General features: G+C 44.9%; 2 protein-coding genes across 2 annotated transcripts in view; one reads left to right on the forward strand and one right to left on the reverse strand.

Moving 5' to 3' along the window:
- On the forward strand, positions 1-8,144 carry PAXX (PAXX non-homologous end joining factor). Its single transcript, XM_088459140.1, has 7 exons — positions 1-214; positions 1,458-1,518; positions 3,645-3,691; positions 4,175-4,365; positions 4,743-4,817; positions 6,083-6,176; positions 6,871-8,144. The coding sequence occupies exons 1-7, from the start codon at positions 108-110 to the stop codon at positions 6,908-6,910; spliced, it is 615 nt and encodes a 204-aa protein (XP_088315266.1). The 5' UTR covers positions 1-107; the 3' UTR covers positions 6,911-8,144.
- Positions 7,742-21,229, reverse strand: part of CLIC3 (CLIC family member 3) — a 24,808-nt gene continuing 11,320 nt past the window's right edge. The window contains exons 2-6 of the mRNA XM_088459139.1: positions 16,528-16,637; positions 16,107-16,232; positions 14,905-15,011; positions 12,414-12,589; positions 7,742-8,596 (exon numbers count right to left, since the gene is read on the reverse strand). Coding sequence (XP_088315265.1) covers positions 8,432-8,596; positions 12,414-12,589; positions 14,905-15,011; positions 16,107-16,232; positions 16,528-16,637 — 684 coding nt within the window. The 3' untranslated portion in view covers positions 7,742-8,431. The remainder of the gene's footprint in view (positions 8,597-12,413; positions 12,590-14,904; positions 15,012-16,106; positions 16,233-16,527; positions 16,638-21,229) is intronic.

The following is a 21,229-nucleotide window of genomic DNA, read 5'->3' on the forward strand; positions in this document are numbered from 1 at the left end:
CGCCAACCGTGGTTTACAGGACACGCCCACTGTGCGTTTCAGGTCACGCCCATCACCACTCGCCCCCGCCCTGACCCGCCTTCCCCAGGAACAGCGCTGAGAATACAATGGAGGCGGCGGAGGGGTGGTCTCCTGTCTGCCCCCTGCTGCACGCCGGCCAGCGCTACCTGTGCCTCACCCGGCGCCCGGCTGCTGGGAGCAGCGTGCAGCTACAGTGAGTCCCCTTCCTGGCGGTGCTATAATAATATATACAATATAATATATGGTGGGTGCACAGTGGTCAGTAGTGCAGTGTATTTGGGGTGTGTATTGGTTGCCTGTAATACAGAGAGGGACAAAGGAAGAGGTACTACTATAGAATGGCACCTTTGTGTACTAGATTATTATTACTACGTCTACTGTAACTATTCATTGTATTCAGTGTTATTTATATTTCTTTAAAAAATATTTTTTTTCCTGCTTCTGGAACTAATTATAATTCGAATTAAAAATGATAGACAAAACAAAACAGGTGTGGGCGTTGTGTATCCCTAAGTACTACCGGATGGAAGCAGTGTTATTGTTCTCTCGTGTTTTATGAGAGCGAATCGCACAGCTGGCGCCCTTTGCAGATATTGGAATGGGGTAATAACAGTATATGCCCGGGTGCTGTCTGTTGTGCGGCCCCTTTTATGCCAGCGTAGGCTTTCGGGAGACACTGACTCGGTGCCAGAGCCTACGGCACATTCCTCCGTGGGAAATGGTGCCAGAGCCGTTGGTGGAAGTGCCTGGTTCTGTAGGTACATGTCCAGCCATCACGCTGGCTAATAGGGCCTGGTAGGCTGGCGGTTAGGCCGTCAGGGTCTCCCTCTGTGCCCAGATGCTGCTGACCTGGCAGCCGATGATTGGAGTCCCGTTCTGTGGTGCCTTCTCACGCCGGAGTGTAGAGACGCCAACATTGCATTAAAGCTCAGCGATATGGTTGGTACCTGTGTAATAACCCATGTATACTGCGTAGAAACTAATGATGCGTTCACACAGTACGATTAAAATGCATGATAATGATATCGATCATATGAGTATTGTTCATAGCGTGCATTTTTTTTTGGTGCCTCCTACCCACCAATGACCTGCGATGCGCGGGCACGTATAGACGATAAAGATATCGACCGTACATGCAGGCCAACCTGGTCGATATTGACCAGGTTACTATAGGGACCCCGCGATCGCTAGCCATTGATGGTGGTGTGCTGGATAATCGATATCGATCATCCAGCACACCCGGGAGATCGTTCAACTATATCGTTGACGATTGTCCCATGTGTATGCACCATAAGGATAGTATCGGTTGTCTGCTGTACATCTATCATACCTGCACTGTCTCAGTATCATGCCGGTGTGCCTTACAGTTCATATCAAGTTGTGTCCATTGTGTACCTTATATATTGGTAAACTGTATTTTCCCTCCTTATTTCTAGTATAACAAATGGTAACGAAGTCTGGAGAACGGACCCAATAGAGGAGGCCCTGGAGGAGTGGGTAAGAGACCCCAGGGGCTTGCGGCCATTTGCTGCACCCGTGCATTTGCCTTGTTTTCTACAGTGAGGAGGCTGGAATTTCAGGACCCCTGAAATGTGTGACATGTCTGTGCACGCTGTGTAAGGAGCCGCCGTGCGCTGCTTATTCCCTCTTTAATGTCACCAAGACCTGCCCTGTCCTCTTTCTCTATACGCCATTATGCGTTCCCGTTTTGACTATTTACTAACAGGCGTCCCATCTTTCTATATTGCAGTTTAAGGCCCCCATACATCAGCAATTGTTTGCAGCAATCGTGCAATATGCAATCGATTGTGAATAAAAATCTTTCCCTATTTCAATCGACTGTGGCAAATCTGCAATCGATTGAAAAAGGGAAAGATTTTTATACACAATCGATTGCAAATTGCACGATTGCTGCAATCAATTGCTGATGTATGGTGGCCTTTATCCAATACTACTCTTTCATGTTCTCCCATATTGGCTTCGGTACCCTCCCCCTTAAATATCTTTACTGGTTCCCTATTAATTGTAGGATCCCCTACAAAGTGCTGCTGCTTACCTTCTCCTACATAGCTGCTTTGCTTTCGTGCTGTGCCCCTAATAATCACTCCATGCAGATTTGTCTCCTTGTACCCATATTACTTCTGCTACTGTCTATCATCCTAAACCCTATGGAATCTTCCTAGGAAGATTAACCTCTATGAATGAAGGATTCTAATAATTAGGAGTCTTCATACTACTGTCCAAGCACAACTGTCTATTGCATATTCTGTCTCTGTATATTCCAACCTACGATTAGTATGTTGCTCATATTGTACAGTACTGTATACTGTACAGTATTCTTATTGTATTGTACAATAATATACCACTCTTAAGCTGGCCACACATCTAAAGATTATCTGTCCAACCAGCCAACTAGTGGATTGGTTGGAATGAAAATCTGGTAAGGAATACAATCAGCAATTTGCTCCCAGATGCTGAAAAATGGACCAAAACTGCTGTATAAACAAATAGTTTAAATCAAACATTTAACAAACTTGTCTGACGACCATTTTCATCTGTTTTCTGGCATTTAGGAGTAAATTTCTGATCATCATTTACTCCCATTCCTTACCAGATTTTCATTCCAACCAATCAACAAGTTGGCTGGTTGGATGTAAGTTGTTCTAGTGTGTGGCCAGCTTTACTGTACAGTGCTAATGTATCACTGTTATTGTACAGTACTACTATATATCATTCTTATTGTACAGTACTGCATTATAATGTATTGCTCTTATTGTATAGTATTGTCGCTCAAATTGTACAGTGCTGTAATGTATTGCTCTTACTGTACAGTGCTGTAATGTATTGTTTTACAGTACTGCATTATACTGTATTGCTCTATTTGTACAGTACTGTAATGTATTGCTCTTACTGTACAGTGCTGTAATGTATTGTTGTACAGTGCTGTAATGTATTGTTGTACAGTACTGCATTATAATGTATTGCTCTTATTGTATAGTATTGTGTTGCTCATATTGTACAGTGCTGTAATGTATTGTACAGTACTGCATTATACTGTATTGCTCTATTTGTACAGTACTGTAACGTGTGGCTCCTATTGTGCTGTAATATAATCGAATGCTCTTGAACAGTACTGCATTATAATATGTTGCATTTACTGTACAGTACGTATTGCTCTCATTGTATAATACTGTACTGCAATCTATTGTGTTTTTTGTACTGCTATGTTTCTTATTGTACTGTGCAATAATATACTCCTTATTGTACAGTAGTAATGTATCAGTGTTATTGTCAGTACTATATCTTATTGTACAGTAGTGAACGGTAATGTAACACCACAGAGGCAAAACTAATTTGGACAAAAGAGTTGGATTTAGCCCCTATGATTGTCGTATGTGGCCCCTGGGCTGCCTATAGCTGACCACTGTGCTATAGTGTTGACCCTCTGTAGAGATTACAGCCAACAAGTTATAGGCCTCATTCGTTGCTCCCCCACTATTGGCCACTGTATCAGTCACCCACTGACCTGTTATATATGAGATGCCCTCAGTCCCGATTGTTTTGTTACATAATCATTATGCTCTGTTCATCGCGCCACTAAATTATAGTGATGTTTCTTTCAGGATACAGTTCCCAGGCTGACCTCACAGGAGCTGGTGGGCAAACTGCGGTAAGATCCCATGTCCTCTCCATTCGTGGTTTGGACCTCCCTAATGATCTGTTCAACGTTTCCTGAAGTGTGAATTCCCGTTCAGAACCATGGTTCAATTTGGCCACACACATGGGCAGCCATTTTGGATGAGCTCACGTGCTGCCATGGTTAGAAGATGAAGGCACACTCGTAGGCCAATTAAGGTCATCTTCAGCCAACACGTCTGATAATGATCCTGTGAATGTTAGTAGCATCATCATTTATCATTGGAATCATTTTAGGGCCATATGAGACACGATTGCGGCAGGTGGCCAACCCAACCAATCAGCTCCTGTCATTTCATAGTCTGTGCTAGATAAATGACAGTTAGAAGCTGATTGGTTGCTATAAGCAACTTCTCCACTTTATCTCTCTCCAAGATTTGATAAATCTCCCCCACGTTGAGGTGGTTCGGTGGGATCCACCTCACTTGTCTGGTTAATGTATGTTGTTTCTTCACAGGGGAACGTTCCAGGACCGAGCCCCAGTCCTAGAGATAAAGGGCAGCCTCGCTAGCCTGTCTATCCCGGCAGATTCTGGTAACGTCGCCCTTGATCTTGTCAAGCTTCCCGTGTCTGAGGCACGAGCACACATGCAGGAGGTGCTGTTTGATTTGGCTGACCGAGTGAGGGGTTTGGAGAATCTCCTTAAAGGTACCCGTCCCCCATTATGCTGGCTATGTTTGGTGTATTAATCCCTCTCATATTAACTACTCTTTCTGTTTGTGGGCCCTGAGACACCTCATTGGTGCTATTGCTGGTCACATGGTGGAGGCGGCCATTTTGTTAGCTGAACCTCTTCAGTGTAGAGGAAACTTGTACGCTCAATGGCTTTGCGAGTAACCCTTGACCTCACTGAGGAACAGGCATGTGGCATGATGCAGCCTGTCCGCAGTGATGAGCTCTGTTTTGTCGTACACAATGGCATCCTCTGCAGCATGAAGGTGATGGGACGCCTTTTTGAAAATCACTTTATAAATTAAATTTCTGTCACCCGGATCTTAACCCTGTGTTTGTGTTTTGTTTTGCAGCTGCGGAAGGCAGCGTGGCCGCTTCCGTCAGTCCAGTGAAGCAATCTGAAAGGAACCACTTGGTACATATCCCAGGTTAGTGAGAACTAAGCACAGAAAATATACAATTATTAGTTGCACTTCTCTGACTGACATGCACCAGCCATAAAACCTGTAGTGTAACACTGCGTCCAGGACCTGCAGGATCTAATCGGTGCGACTTGCGCTTATCTATGAATCTGCCGATTGGTTCATTTTTAGTTTGAACACTAATGCTGCTTTTATACCTAAATTCCGGGTCTGACCCAGAGGTTGGAACAGGGGGCCTGATTCAGAACCTGGACGCTCTGAAAGAACGCTCGCTCTGAATCAGACCGTTTTTTTTTTTTTTGGAGCGGCCTCCCGGCTGCTCGCATAGCTGTGGGTGTCCGTCAAGACCATCGCGACCACCGTGCTTGCGACGAGACCCTTGTGGTAGGGTCTCGTGGCCGCAAGCCCCAGAGAGCTTCCGGCTCTAATAGAGCCGGAAGCTCTCCCACTGACATCACTGGTGATGTCAGTGGGGCTGCCCACAAATGGCAGGCGTTCGCTTGGGAACGCCTCAGTTTGTGAAGCCACCCCCCCGCCAAGCCTACAAAATGGGGCGAGCTGTCGATCTTCACTGACAGCCGCCCCTTTTGTAGTGAGCCACGGAGCGAGTGCTTTTTGCGCTCGTTCTGGGGCACGCGCAGTGCGCATGGGGCCACCATCGACCCGCTTGCGAGCAGGTCTGAATCAGGTCCAGGGTTCCAAACCGGATCAGACCTGGAATTTAGCCGGCGCTGCCCCAAGATATTCCCGAGTCTGCGCCGTGATTCGGCTCTTCCGGCATGGAAGTGGACTCTTGGAGATGACGTCTTCTCTAGGCGTCACTGAAGCCGGCTGGCATGCGCCACGCTCCAGGTCATTGTGACGCGGATCGCGACATTCACACTGCAGGGTTTCACGTGTCATTCCCGTGTTAAACCCTGCAAGTTACCTGGGTTGGATTGTCGGGTCACTCGACCCGGGACTCCAACCCTGTCCCCTTTTACACCAAGGAGCTACCCAGGTTAACCCTGCAATAACCCGGGTTTTAGCTCTGGTGTATAAGAGGTATCATTTCTCCAATATGTAAAAAGGCTAAATTATTTAGGATTAAGGCAGGAGATTAATTAGCTCAGTACGTGCCTGTAAACCTCAGCACCCCAGCAATCATTCCTCCATGTAAGATTTCAGTGGAGTTTGTATGCTCTGTATAAAGTTTAATTGAAAGTTGCAGAAGGTCCTTTCCTAATATCCGCTAATATATAAGTTTTTCTGTGTATTTATCCTGTGATCAGATGTTGATGCTCGTAGGAGAGGATATGGGGGTTCCGTCTCCCAGGCGAAGAAGAGAGTTCCCGGAGAGTCGCTCATTAATCCCGGCTGTAAGAGGTACGACATCACCCTGGGCCAAATGTAACAGGGGCGAGAGTTTAGAAAATGTGAGCGTTTAGCAGTAAAACTCTTGACACTTGTTAAACTCGCCCAATGTAATAGAGTCAGAGAACAGGCAAACTCGCATGTTTTTAGACTTAGAAAAAAAACCTCTCACAATTTAAACTCTCATTCAGATGTTTTCCCATTTTGAAGATGACACTCGAACAATGTACAGTTTACCGCTAAACTCTCACATTTCCTAAACTCTCGCCCTATTATGTTTGGCCCCCTGTGTCTCACGATACGGTATTGTAGTGGCTCTTAAACCTGTCCAGAGGTAGCAGCAGCACTGCATGATTTCAAGATCTCCTCATTGATGTACGTGTATAGTAAAAAGCACATATGGGGGAATGTAGCTGCCTGCAAGATACAGGTATTGGTGGAATTACGACCAGTCTGCTCAATTTTTTATTTTTGTTTTAGATGGCAGTTTTACGGTTAAATTACTGCCACTTTCAAACATGCTGCAGACTTCTTTTAATTGCATCAATGCCTTCATAGCGCAAGCGGTTACATTTCTCCCATGAATGCCTTTAAACAAATGATTTAGCAATATGGTCAGGGGTCTTTACTGACAGGCTTGCGAATCATAGAGTAAACTATACAGTTCACGTGTGTAACCTGGATTTTTGTATTTATTTATTTTTAGTAAAAAGGCAGCCAAGGGGGTTGATTTTGAGGAATCCTGATTACACTTGTGTTGGCGACCCACATAGAGGACTGTAGGATGGATGAAGCTGGTAGTATCTTGGACTGTACCAGGAGCAAATTGGACATTCTTAATTTGTGGATCGATACCGCCATCTAGAGACATTTCAGTGATACTACAACTTGGATTATGTACTCATTTTCTTGGAGAACATACTTGATGATTAATTATATTAATTGAAGATGTATTTCCAGCCGTATATACACCTGGTATATAATACCACCAGCTATGTCCAACCAATATTTCCTGCTGTACATTGAAACCTGAAATGAATGGAAATCTATTTTAAAGTCATTCTAGGCCCCTAATGTCGCATGCAAAGTAGTTTAACTTCAAGGAGGCGTTATGTGACTACAATGGGACTTTCAGTTGGTTGGGGTGAGCATTAATGTGTAGCAGTAGCGGCAGCCATTTTGTGAGCTCTACCACTATCCAACCAATCCCTTCACGAGAAACTAGAGACACCGCTGTGTATAGGCAACCAGTACTCCTAGATTTAGACATATGACTACAATATGAAAGTGTATTTGTTACCTATGCAAAGGGCATTCAACCATTTTGTGGGCCTTCACTGGTAAAAGGCTGAATATTGGTTCTGCTCCCAAAAATGTTTTTTTTTATTGCATTTTGTGTGAAATTTGATCGCATTTTACCCAATGGTCCATTTGGAATGAAATACAGATTTTTGATCGTGACATTGTGCATTCCCTGTGCTAACTTGGTTTGTTTTTCTTCTCAAATGTTGGTGTCACGGGTACCGGTGTCCGTGAGCTTGTGACTAAAAACAACATTGGAAAGTGTAAAAGCACGAATTGGAGGAAAATGCTAATAGTTATGAAGTCTAGTACCCAGGAAAAACATTGCTGTAACCAGTAGCAACCAACCTTCAAGAAACTAATATCTAGCTGAAGGGTTGCTATGACAACGCCCCTCCTTGCCTTTCCTTCCTACCCCTTTATACTAGGATCTGGGAACATAAAATCCAAACTAATCCGAGCCTGCACATCCCTACTTTATACACAATTGAATTATATGGCAAAATTAAATGGTAAAATCCCATTATGTTCCCAGATGTAGCAACACAATTTGGTTTTATATCTTGTTCAGGGATCTGTACGGTTCACGGAAGCAGTGCAGTGATTGATTTGTAGGAGATGCTATTTAATTAGCATATTGTACATGTCGGTATTTATCATTTTTCAATAAAATAAATAGAAGCACATTGTGTAGTTTCTGGAAAGGCAGAACACCTGGGTTAGGCGCGGTAGCCTAGCGCAGTACATTGGACCTCTGGTTATAGCGATCAGTCTGTAACAAGTCTTTATTCCCCTTTTGTTTTCTTTATACCACACGTTGGGAGCTGTATGTACTGTCCGCTTTCAAAGAACAATGGTTACCGGGGCGGAAGGCGGTCTAAGGAGGGCGGCGGAGGTCTCTCGCGATGCCCTCGGTGACCCGGAATCAAGCAAGAAAGTTCAGTGTGTTTTGCATGGAAGCTCCCTCACTTCGTCATTGGTTTGACCACGGCGCGATAGAATTCAATGATCTCCTTTATCTCAGGACAGGTGTACACAAAGGCTTTCAGCTCCTGACCGTTGCCGAGATATCGGGATAACCCCTGCAGCTCTTTTGGGATCTCAAAGTTCCGGTAGTATTTGCACACAGTCTGCAGGAGAGAAGACAGCAGGGTCAGTGTTTCGCCTGGATAAATGTACCATAGTTCCCCCTATAATAGGAGGACTAACCATTTTTACACTTTATTCCACTTTATGTATCTGTTAGCAGTAAGGGGACAGATAATAGGTCATGTTACACCGGTGTCGGACAAGGAAAGACAGGAAAAAGAAGGCTCCTCTTTCACCTGTTCCTCTGCTTCTACCTCTTTTCTACATTATAGGAGATTGGCACGGGGGCTGTTGCCCGTTTGTGTTTTATCTTATTCGGGATAGCTTATGCTGCAGCTTGCCTCTAACATCTTAGCTGTTTCTTCCCGCACGCTATAGGGGGCGCTTGATTCTGCCGGCCTAGCGGCCAGGCCCTTACTTGGTTTGCAGGTAGCATGCATGCACAGCCATCGCTAATCCTGCTCAGGGGAGAATACTTTCAAGAGGTCTCTGTCTGCGCTGCCTTTTTCATGCCCGGCCTCCTTTGCGCTGGAGCTCGAGAGCATGAACGGAAATAAGTTCATCTCCGCCACCACCGGAGCGCCATTTTTTGTTCTCTGGTCTTTGGGGACTCGCCATCATGCTTCAGGGATAGCGGAAATACATTTTGGAGTTCCTTTTCTTTTTTTTTCTGGCCTCTAACCTCCTGGCGCGTAATCAGCCCTTCTAGTCGCACCATGGCGTGTCTCAGTAGCGCAAGAGTCTTTTCATGCATCTTTTTACCTTCAAATGCATCGCATTTGCAAAACGATGCGAATAGATAGCACAAGCAGCTTCTTCTGATTAAAATGATATGCAGCACGCCTATGTTCTCTGCATCTGCGGGTGTATCTGCATGTGAAATGCTACATTACAGTGTTACAGCTGCTGACACTGTACCGTAGCATTTCACATGCAGATACACCCGCACTTGCTCAGAGAACATAGGCGTGCTGCATATCATTTTAATCAGCAGAAGCTGCTTGTGCATTCTATTCACATTTGAAGGTAAAAAGACACACTAATAGAAGCTCAGCACTACTGTCACACTGAGCTACTGCGTTGTGTGGCGCAAGGAGGATAGATGTATGTGGGCACATCTGTAACTTATTTCCCTGATGGGTTGAGTACGGAGAAGTTGATTCTGGTTGATGGTTCCTATGGGGGAGATGTAACCATAGCAACCAATCAGCTCCTACCTGCCATTTTATAAAGTGTACTTGATAGATGCTAGCTAGAAGCTGATTGGTTGCTCTGGGTACTTCTACTTTTTCAGTCTTTACGCTGCTTGGTACATCTCCCCCTCTGTGCTTTCTGCTAAAGCCTTGGAGAAGTGGACTTATTAGTAAGTAAGTACAGAGAACCTCTTTTCCAAGACTTACCTAATACAACACCGCTTTAGAAGTATTTTTTAAATATATTAGCTGTTGTTTAACTATAGTACTACTTGGCACGATGGGACTTGTGCTGATGTTATACTTGTGCTATTGCCATTTCCCTGTTAGTAAGAATGGGCAGGAAAAGCTCGCTTTGCTTCTAACAAATGCAGCTAGTCTGCCTGCAGTAGCCTGGGCATGCCACAAGGGAGCGCAATTTGTGCAAATTATGTTGCCGGATGTTCAGTGGGGTTGGGTATGAAACCCCGGCTGTCGGGATGCCTCTGGTCAGAATATCGACAGCGGCACCCCCCCCCACCTAGGGCCTAAACTTAACCTCCCTCTCCTAGTGCCTAAATCTAACCTACCCCTCCCCGAACTCTAATCCTAAAGCTAGCCACACATCTAAAGATTATCTGTACAACCAGCCAACTAGTTGATTGGTTGGAATAAAAATCTGGTAAGATATACAATCAGCAATTTGCTCTCAAACGCTGTAAAATGGACCAAAACTGTTGTTTGAACAAATAGTTTAGATCAAACATTTAACAAACTTGTCTGAACGACCATTTTCATCTGTTTTCTGGCATTTAGGAGTAAATTGCTGATCATCATTTACTCCCATTCCTTACCAGATTTTCATTCCAACCAATCAACAAGTTGGCTGGTTGGATGTAAGTTGTTCTAGTGTGTGGCCAGCTTAACCCTCCCCCTAGTGCCTAAACCTAACCTCTCCCTGCCCACACCCTAACCTCCTCCTAACACCCCGATACTTACCTTCGGAATTTTGGTGCTGGTATTCAGACTGTCAGCATCCCGCACGCCGGGACGCCGACTACATCAGGGCTTGACAAATCCCAGGGGCCAGGTCGCCATGGCTACCAGATTTTGCTGTCTGGCTACCAGATTTTGCAGTGATGGAGGAAGCAGATCCTCATCAGCCCCCACAGAGCTTCGTGCCTATAGTATTGCAGCGTTCATTTCATGCACAGGAGTGCGTGTGCTGAGTGTCGTCTGCGGTGACTGCTGTGCCTGTGTCCGTCACGTCCTGCACTGACACCTCCTGTCCGTCCCATCCTGCACTGACTCCTCTCCATCCTGGCCTGCTCTGACCCCTGCTGTCTGTCTCACTCTACGCGGATCCTCCTGTATGTCCCGGCTGTCTACTGTCTCCTATCTCTGGCTGCATAGAGCTCTCCGTTAGTAGGTCTATGCGTGGCCAGGGATTGCGGAGTGGCTTCAGAGGGATAGTGGTGTGACCACGAGGGGAGGGGGGTTTTGTTGTACTTTCTGGCACCATTGTTTTATGTGAAATGTGGTCCATTATTACTGGAGGGTGGGGGGTGGGGCAGGGGAGCTGTGCAGAACAGTGAGGGGGCCTCCATGTTACTATATCCATTCATCTGTGACCATTTTGTGGACTAGTATAGTGTGTATAACACACGGAGCTGTGCTCCTCACTCACTCCTGTAATTTTTTTTGGAGGGACGGTGGTCTGGCTCCTACACTTTCATCCTGGCTCCTAGATGTTAGAAAAATTTGTCAAGCTCTGGACTACATCTAGTTCAGCGCGTCATAAAATTCAAATGGCAATCCTCTTTCCTGCAGATGCCCACATGGACATAAGCCACCATAATGGATGCATGTTAATATAACCTAGATAGAATGCAGATGGATGGAATAGTGATGGGTCACAGGAAACAACCAATTAGAAGCAGCTATATAGGCGGTGCTGCTGTATCTTTACTACCCGCGGTCCGTACGAGTCCCATTACTGCTGAAGTCCAGGGGGCGTGCTACTCTCCGCTAGTGCTTTCTCCCTTCCGTAAGTATAATGTCCTCATGAATATAGGTACGGATCTATTCGGATGCGCACTTTGGGAAATATATATTTACACCCCCAAAAATAGACATAACCCCGTCTCTAACTGCTGCATATTTTCTGTATATTTTCTCACAATTTCTGTTACACAATTTCAAGATAAATAGAATTACAATGGGTTATCCTGCCCTAAACATACACCTATTGCTTTGTATACGTTTACATACGTCTTGCGTTATCCTTCTGACTTTGTCCGTGCTTTGCAGCTACGTTTGTATATCATCAGGCAAAGATGCCCGGCGTTACAATACAGCTCAGATGTGCTCTGTACATGGGCTACAGTTGTGTCCAGAGAGCTGCTTGGTGTAGTGGCAATGAGGTGAATCTGTCTGCTCAAAAACGTGGCTGAAAAGCACTGAAGGGGAGTTAGAAGGATAAACCTATGTACGTAGTAAACAGTACAGGTGGCTACGTTTAGGCCAATGCATTTAAAGTCATCTGAATGGTGGAAAACCCAAATGAAGGAGGTCCAAAAACCAGGAGCATTATTCCATTACTGACCTTGCCTACATCCAGAATTTCAGCTCCTGGTCCCTTATTATAATTAAAGTACAATAGAGCGGGTGTGTGTTAATCACTCACATTGATGATGTACAGCTTGGGCAGGAGATTACAGTCGGGCAGGGTCAGGTTATCTCCATCCAGGAACTTTCTTTGGGACACAGTCGTTTTGGGGTCTTTGGCCAGTTCGTGAGGTAGGGGGTTCTTCAGGTAACGATCCAGCATTAGTAGTGATCTCAGGAAACTCTTTTCTAGATCTGGAAATAGAATCTGGTCTGTCAGACGTTGTGTATTTCTGCGGGCGAGCGGGCGTGTTGCCAGGCCGCCCACGCACATCCAATTTTTGGTTATTCTTAGGGTGCATACACACGGTCAAACTTTTCTTCAGAACTAAACGATAACGATTTAAAAAATCGTTCATATCTGAAGGAAAATCTGACATTTTTGAACGATGCGTGTTCCCGATGGTCAGGTAACGATATCTTACATCTGATGTGTTTGCAGTCATTTTGGACAATTTCAGTCATTTTAATGCAGTCAAAAATCATTCATAGTTCAAATCGTTCATCTGACACATCAGACAAATCTGACCGTGTGTATGCACCTTTAAGCGTAACGATTTTTGAACGATTATCGTTAAACGATATAGTTTAAAAAAATTGTTCACTTTCTGAGTCAAACGATGAACGATAATCGTTCATGCGCGTTCACGTTTGTAGTTTGTAGTTCAGTTAGACTTGTCAACTCAACGATGTTCATTAAGTTAATATGCAAAAATCGTTTGTAGTTCCAAAAAATCGTTCATTACACGTTTAAAAAATCTGACAGAAAATCGTTCATAAAATCGTTGTGTGTGTGTATATGCAGCTTTATGGAGCGTACACACGGTCAGATCTGTCAGATGAACGATTTTTACCAAATATTTGAACGATTTTTGACTGCATTAAAATGAATGGAAATCGTCCAAGTCTGACTGCAAACACATCAGATGTCAGATATCGTTATCTGACCAACGGGAATGCGCATCATTCAAATCGTTCATCTGACAGATCTGTCAGATATGTCAGATTTTCCTTCAGATATGAACGACTGAACGATTTTTAAATCGTTATCGTTCAGATCTGAAGGAAAAATCTGACAGTGTATGCACCATTATGGAGCATACACACGGTCAGATTTGTCAGACTTGTCAGATTTGTCAGATGAACGATTGAACGATTTGAACGATTTTACCAAAGTTTTGAACGATTTGAACGACTGAACGATTTTTGACTGCATTAAAATGAATGGAATCGTCCAAGTCTGACTGCAAACACATCAGATGTCAGAAATCGTTATCTGACCATCGGGAACGCGCATCGTTGATCGTCCATCGTTCAGGCATGTCAGATATGAACGATTTTTCTTCAGATATGAATGACTGAACGATTTTTAAATCGTTATGGTTCATATCTGAAGGAAAAATCTGATCGTGTGTATGCACCATTAGACATGAAAATCCAGGAAAGTTAGTAGTCTTGCACTAATTGTGCTATTAAACATGTCTTGAAATGTGAGAGCAAATACACCTTGGATACTATGTATAATGGATGTAAACACAGAACCTGGTCATTTAAATTTTTTAATGGCTGCTAAGGGCCGTATTCAATTAGAGGCGAAAAGTCCGAATCCGCGGAAAAGTATCGTGGATGACGTCATTTCGCCAGGCAGAAAGTTTCCGCCGTGTCTCTTCTCGTACGCGAAAAGTCAATGCAATGTAATCGGCGGAAAAGTTTTGTCTGTAAATAGCAGGCGGAAAAGAGTGCAGAATTGCGGTTTTTGGGGTGAAAACTTCGGGAAACCCCTCCTGCACCCCTGAGAGAGTCGCCCAAAGATAAACTGTGTAAAAAAAAAAAAAAACTTTACAAAATACTTTAGAACACCCCAAAAAAGTACTTTCATTTTGGGGGCGAAAAAGTTCAAAGTTGGGGGACAAACTTCAAAACTAGCGAAATAGACTTCTGGGGCAGGTGCTTGCGGCAGATGGATTTTTAACGTCATTTAAAACTTCACTTTAGCAACTTAAAAATATGCTAGCCCCCATTTTCAAGTACCTCAAATTCGCTGGGGGTAGTTATTTACACCAAAAAATACTGCTTAATGCTATTCTTCACCACTTGTGTTAATGCGCTAATTGGCACCAATTGACACAACTTTATTACCCCAAATACTTTCATTAGGGCTAATCGGGGGCATCTATAGTGATCCCCAATGTTAGTGCATCTTTTGGGGGCTGTCAGGCTGAGTTCCCCATTTTTGACAGGACTTTTCTCCTGTTTCAGTTTCGCCGGGTGCCGTTTTCGCGTCCTTTTCTAATTGAATACAGCGAATAGCAGGAGCGGTCCCGATACATTTCCGCATGCAAAACACACAATGTAGGCCGAAAGTCCGGCATGTGAAAAAGTATCGCGGGTGTGAAACTAATTGAATACGGCCCTAAGTGTTGTTCGCTGTTGCTGGAGCTCTTGCTATGAAGCATGGAGTTATCGGGCTATGCTGTAATATTATTATTGTATATACGGTGTGTACTCACTGTCTTCATGTTCCGGTGACTGGTTCTTGATATATGAAGAGAATTTATGAAAGACATCATTGCCGGCTGTGCTGGATTCCTTGTATTTTGGTGTCATGCTCGGGTACCTGGAAACGGAAAGATTAGTGTCAATGATATCCTTGTCCGAAGACAGATCATTTATAGTACCAAACTTCTTCTAGTGGTTGTATCTGTGATGGGCAACAGGCGGCCCCCTGGTCCATCGCCCCTGGCTCCTTCCTACTTTGTTGTCAGGTTTGTATCGTATAGACTTGTATAAAATGTCTGCTGATATGTTATTACAGATAGGTGTCTCTTTGGTTAAATGCATTGTTTTATTCAGTAAGGCTAATGTGGTCCTTTTTGAAGGCTAGATTTGGCACCTGGGGAGTTATAATTTGTCTGTCACGCAGTTATAATCGCTTGGTCCAATCACCTTTCTGCTGGACCCACCCCTGCTCAAACAGATGCACCCATACCTGTCTGATACAGTACTGACCTGGACTATCGTGTGTCCGAACATTTTGCCACCCAACATTGGAGGGCAAATATTTAACTGGAAACTGTAAAGTTTGGGTATAATGGAAGACGTTCTACCCTATACCCTTTTACCAGGAGTTCAACCTGGATCTTTGTGACTAGTAGGAATTACCCTTGAAGAAATAGGTGAAGTGGTTGTCCATGCCCCACTACACCCCTAATCTGCCCTGACACATCCACACTTCTAATGCCCCGCTTTTAAGTACCTTCATTCATAAACCCGCACAAATCATTTTAAATACTTTGGTTCTGTCTGTATTGAAATTGGCTGTCTGACCTCACTAGAATTTACAGTTGGGTGTATAGTGAGTCATATCCATCCACTGTCTGGCTTATAGGCTGGTTCAGCTTTATAGGGAAGGGGAGCGTTGATTAGGTTTTGGTGGATCTAAGCGTGGCCGGATAGAGGCATGGCTTAAATTGACCCAATTTCCCTGTCTGTAATATTGTGAGGTTTCATAGGTGCTAATAATACACTTTTATATTTACTAAAGTGAGAGTTTTTAGAAGTGGAGATGTTGCCCATAGCAAGCAATCAGACTCTAGCTATTATCTTCTAGAAGGGGCTAGTTAAATGTAAAGTAGAATCTGATTGGTTGCTATGGGCAACATCTCCACTTCTAAAAACTCTCACTATAGTAAATTTACCCCTTTTGTCTCACCGAGGGGGCTTCAGTGTCTCCTCCAGAAACTCCTCGATCTTGTTTACGTCTGTTTTGACCTCATTGTTGTAGACGAGGAACGGGAGCTGAGTACCTGGGGCGAGATCTTTCAGGTATTCCGCGGCTCTGTGAAGAGAACATGGTCAAATTATTTGAGCTGCAATGAAACGCGACACGCCTGAAAAAAAATAATTTATGGCCTTCACGTACGAAGCTTCTGAACTTCAGACCTTCAAGGAGCACAGACAATAACCGATCTTTACATTCACCATTATGAAATGCATTCTACTGGGGGTCATTTGCACTTCGGCTATGGCGGCAAGTTCCGCAAGCCGTTCGTAAATACAGAGCCGGCCCTGAGCTTAGACCATATAGACGGAAGATAGGAGGAGCCACCAGAATGTCCCCTCAGTGTACCCACCTCTTCGTGTCCACGGTGTTCAGCGTCATGTCACAGCCTTTAGCTATTAAGAGCATGAATAGTCTCTGAGAGAAAGGATTCGCTCCAACTTTCTCACCATCCTCGCTGGACTAGAATGAGACAAAGGGAACAGGCCATTAGCAGAGAGGCAGGAAGTTCCTGTTTTCATCTCGTTTCTCTCAAGTGACAGAAAACGATCTAATCCTGTCATAAAACTTGGCAAAGTGTTATTGTTGACATTTCAGAAAATAACGGTTTGAATGAAAAAGTTGGTGTTGCCAGTAGCCAGTAGCAAATCAGATTCCAGTTTCAATTTGCTACTGTAGTTTTAGAAAATGAAAGCAAACATCTGATTGGGTGTCATACTACAATTTTCCTTTGCACGAGTGAATATAAAATATTGACCAGTGACATATGACTCTGACAGCCAGTTCTTACGGAGTGGAAAGGCCACCAAAAAAGCCTCAGGGCCTGATTCAGAGCCGAACGCTCTGACCAGAGCGCTCGCTCTGAATCCGGGCCCTCCTCCATGAAAATGGAGCGGCCTCCTGGCCGCTCGTATAGCTGTGGGTGACCACCCACAGCATATGCGAGCGGCCAAAAAGATGGTCGCGATGGTCTTGACCATCGCGACCATCGGACTTGCGACGGAGACCCTGCGGTAGGGTCTCCCTGCCACAAGCCCTGGAGTGATTTTGGCTCTATCAGAGCCAAAATCACTCCCACTGACATCACTAGTGATGTCAGTGGGGCCGGCTTCAGACGGTAGGCGTTCCCATGGACGGTAGGCGTTCCCGATGGAAAGCCCGTCGCTCCCCGGGTCTCGCGCATGTGCACGACGGAGCTCCCTCCATCGTGTGCATGCGCAGTGGGGAACATCGACCCACTTGCGAGCGTACTGCCGCTCGCGAGTGGGTCTGAATGACCCCCTCAGTTTCATCCCAGAGTATACAAGCAATACATCACTAATGTTCTGATATATGAGTGACACATTGGCAGATCCAGGTTAGGTGATTAGTGGCGATCGCCCCCCTGTAACACACACACCTTGTCCTTCGGGTGGGGGGGGGGGCAGTGACCTTCCTCTCCTCTTCAGGCCTGAGCTCTCAGCTGGCTCTGAGGTGGCTGAGAGCTCGAACCTGGGAGGAGGGGGAGATTGTGGCTGCCTGAATGAGAAGAAAGCTGAGAGCTCTGCCCTGGGGAAGAGACGAGGTTTCTGTGTTACAGGTGGCGGTTGCTCTGATTGCAACCCCCCTGGATCCGCCACTGGTGTGGCAGCCCTGATTGCAGTAAGCTGCCCCAACGGACAGGAGACGTGCACCCAATTTATACAGTGAAAATATAGGGAGGTATATATTAGTGGATATACCTTTTTTTTTTTTTTTTACATTTATTTTCAAGAGGGTTATTTTTAACAGCAGTCGGACACCTTTTTTTAATAATATTTTTATTGATATTAGTGCATAAAATTTGACAGAGAACATATTTCTCAACATACAATAGTAACAATACCATATCGTGGCAATGTAGAAAAGTCAGTCGGACACCTTTTAACGTTTAAATAGACATTAACACCTGTCAGTCTGTTTTGCTGAGCTAAATTATATATCTGACGTAAATGTGAGCATGAGTCTTTTCTGTCCTTCACAAAACAGATCTATTGCTTAGGCGAGTGGGGAGTCTCTATCTTGCAGCAGTGAGCCAAAAACTTGCAGGATTGGATAGCAGGTTTCCAAGGCAACATACGTGCTCTGTACTGACTGTAGATTGGGGTTTCATCCATGGACATCTATTTACTCTAATGTGGGCGCAGTAGCTCGCCCGGCCCTTGCATCAGCCTGGGTTGCCAAGGCCATCGGTCGCTGGGCAGAGGCCTTGGAGGATGGTCTTACATATAGAACCCACAGGAATGATCTTTTCTTATATTGGGGAAGCCGCTAAAGACACAGGTATACTAACTTACAAAGTTTCGGCCTCTTCAGCTAGAAGAGCCCTTTGGCTTCATTCCTGGCGGGTGGATTCCGATTCTAAAAAGGCCCTTGAAGCTCTCCCCTTTTCGAGGGATGTTCTCTTTGGTCTGGAATTGGATAAAATAGTGGCTACAGTGGCGACATCGAAGACATCCTTTCTGCCTTCTGGGGCAGCTCCTAGGTCGGAGTCTTCTAATTTTCGATCTTTTCATCCTCAGGGTAAAGCGTAGGGCTTGTTGGTCTCTAGGTCTCATGGTTCCTCTGCCAAGGGTTCTAAACCAATAGGTAAGCAACCCTGGTCTACCAGACACCCTGCTGCTAAGCCAGCCGAAAAGCCTGCTGCGTGACGGGGTGGGCCTCCACCTGGGGGACACCAGTGTGGAAGGCCGGCTTCTTCTCTTTTCCAAAATTTGGAAGGCGACCTCGGTGGACTCCTGGGTAAGAGGGGTGGTCTTCCAGGGTTAAGCATGGACCTTTCGGGAGTATCCTCCGACCCAGATTTTTTCCCACAGGTCTTCCTTTGGATCAGGAGAAGGCAGAAGTCTTGAAGGAGTCCATTCACTCTCTTCTGGCCTCCAACATCATTGTTCCAGTTCCCGTGTCTCAGCGGGGCACAGGCTTCTATGCCAGTCTGTTTCTGGTTCACAAGCCGAACAGGGTCATTCTGACCAATTTAAAACTTGAAGTCTCTCAACAGGTTGTTGTTCCAAGTTCCAAATGGAATTGCTTCGCTCCATTATTCCTGCCATGGAGTTGGGGACTTCATGGTCTCCTTAGACATCCAGGATGCCTATTTGCATGTTCCCATTTGTCTCAGTCATCAGCGATTCCTCGGGTTTGCAGTCCAGGAAGATCATTTCCAATTTCGGGCTTTGCCATTTGGGTTCAGGACTGGGACCTCCTTACCACCGACGCAAGTCTTCGAGGGTGGGGGGGCAATGTCCCTGCCAGCAGACTTTTCAGGGTCAGTGGTCGGCTCAAGAGCTCAGATTGCCGATCAACATTCTGGAACTCCAAGCGATTTACAGGGCCCTATGTCGGGCTTTGCCTCTTGTTCGCGGTCACTTTGCCTCTATCTGGCCCGTCTCGCTTTGACGGGTTGAGTCTTGAGACATCTATCTTGAGAGCTAAGGGGTTCTCCAGGTCAGTCATTAACACTATGCTCAATGCCCATAAGCCCTCTTCTGCTAGAATTTACCATCGGGTTTGGAGGATTTTGACTGTTGTTCGGTTAGGAATCTTAACCCCAGGTCATTCTGACTCTCTCTTGAGTTCTCTCCTTTTTGCAGGCAGGGCTGGATTTTGACCTTCGCCTTGCTTCACTAAAAGTGCAGGTTTCAGCTCTTTCCATGTACAACCCCAGTTTGTACCACGCGTTTTGGTCACTAGGACTTGTCTTGAAAAAGGTCCTAGTGACCGAAACGCGTTGACAACTATCCAAGGTGTGAGTAGTTCAATACTGGGATTTTATTTCCATCATTGGAAATTTTTTTATTCAACATTGAATTTATTTATTTATTTTTTATTTTTTGATGTTATTTGTCTTTTAAACTGTGCTGTGGATGCACTTTTTATGATTTTTTTGTGCGCTGCTATTTGTGTTTATTGGGGACATTAAATTAAAATGTTTTTGGATTGAAATATTTTTGTGGCTGCTTACTCATATATTCTGGAGTAATATCATTGAAGTTCCATACTGAAGGTTCGAAGTTTGTTGGAAAAAGATACCTTGATAGGAGTTCCATCGTCGTACTCTACGTGAGTTTTGGGTATGCACCCACACCTTTTTACACAAAGATACCTTTACATGATTTAACAGCTACAACAGAGTGTGAGTAGGGGTACACTGTTTAGCATCTTATAGCTGAAAAGATTTACATCCATCAGGAAAAATCATGTATATTTCCTTATGATATATTGGTCAGAAGGATTAAAGATACCTTTATGCATTTTATCCACAAAAACAAGAAGTGAGTTGGGTACGCCAAACCTATTAAGGGGAAATTTCTACATCAAAGATACCTTTATTACGTGTGTTCCCGCCACATGTGATGTGAGTGGGGTACGCTATAATACATTATTTAATATAGAGGATATCCCATTTTGAACAATTGATTTTCCATTGGTGGTTTTAAGACACTGCTACACATTGGTTCTTTCATCTCTTTAATGTTTTTCTGCATGCTGCAACCAAGCAACTATCACATTTTGAGTACTCCCAGTGCTTGGTGTGGTGACAGTGTATGGAGTACTCCCAGTGCTTGGTGCGGTGACAGTGTATGGAGTACTCCCAGTGCTTGGCATGGTGACAGTGTATGGAGTACTCCCAGTGCTTGGTGTGGTGACAGTGTATGGAGTACTCCCAGTGCTTGGTGTGGTGAGTGTATGGAGTACTCCCAGTGCTTGGCGTGGTGACAGTGTATGGAGTACTCCCAGTGCTTGGTGTGGTGAGAGTGTATGGAGTACTCCCAGTGCTTGGTGTGGTGAGTGTATGGAGTACTCCCAGTGCTTGGCGTGGTGACAGTGTATGGAGTACTCCCAGTGCTTGGCGTGGTGAGAGTGTATGGAGTACTCCCAGTGCTTGGTGTGGTGAGAGTGTATGGAGTACTCCCAGTGCTTGGTGTGGTGAGAGTGTATGGAGTACTCCCAGTGCTTGGTGTGGTGACAGTGTATGGAGTACTCCCAGTGCTTGGTGCGGTGACAGTGTATGGAGTACTCCCAGTGCTTGGTGC

The sequence above is a fragment of the Taudactylus pleione genome, unplaced genomic scaffold (genome assembly GCF_031769625.1).
Source record: "Taudactylus pleione unplaced genomic scaffold, aTauple2 ptg000897l, whole genome shotgun sequence".
Taxonomy (NCBI): domain Eukaryota; kingdom Metazoa; phylum Chordata; class Amphibia; order Anura; family Myobatrachidae; genus Taudactylus; species Taudactylus pleione.

What these genes read in the sequence shown, in the direction of transcription:
- PAXX (XM_088459140.1), top strand. Translation starts at nt 108, where the DNA reads ATGGAGGCGGCGGAGGGGTGGTCTCCTGTCTGCCCCCTGCTGCACGCC. An exon ending in TTTGGAGAATCTCCTTAAAG is followed by an intron (nt 4,366 to 4,742) that starts GTACCCGTCCCC and finishes TTTGTTTTGCAG; the next exon opens with CTGCGGAAGGCAGCGTGGCC. An exon ending in ATTAATCCCGGCTGTAAGAG is followed by an intron (nt 6,177 to 6,870) that starts GTACGACATCAC and finishes ATTTATTTTTAG; the next exon opens with TAAAAAGGCAGCCAAGGGGG.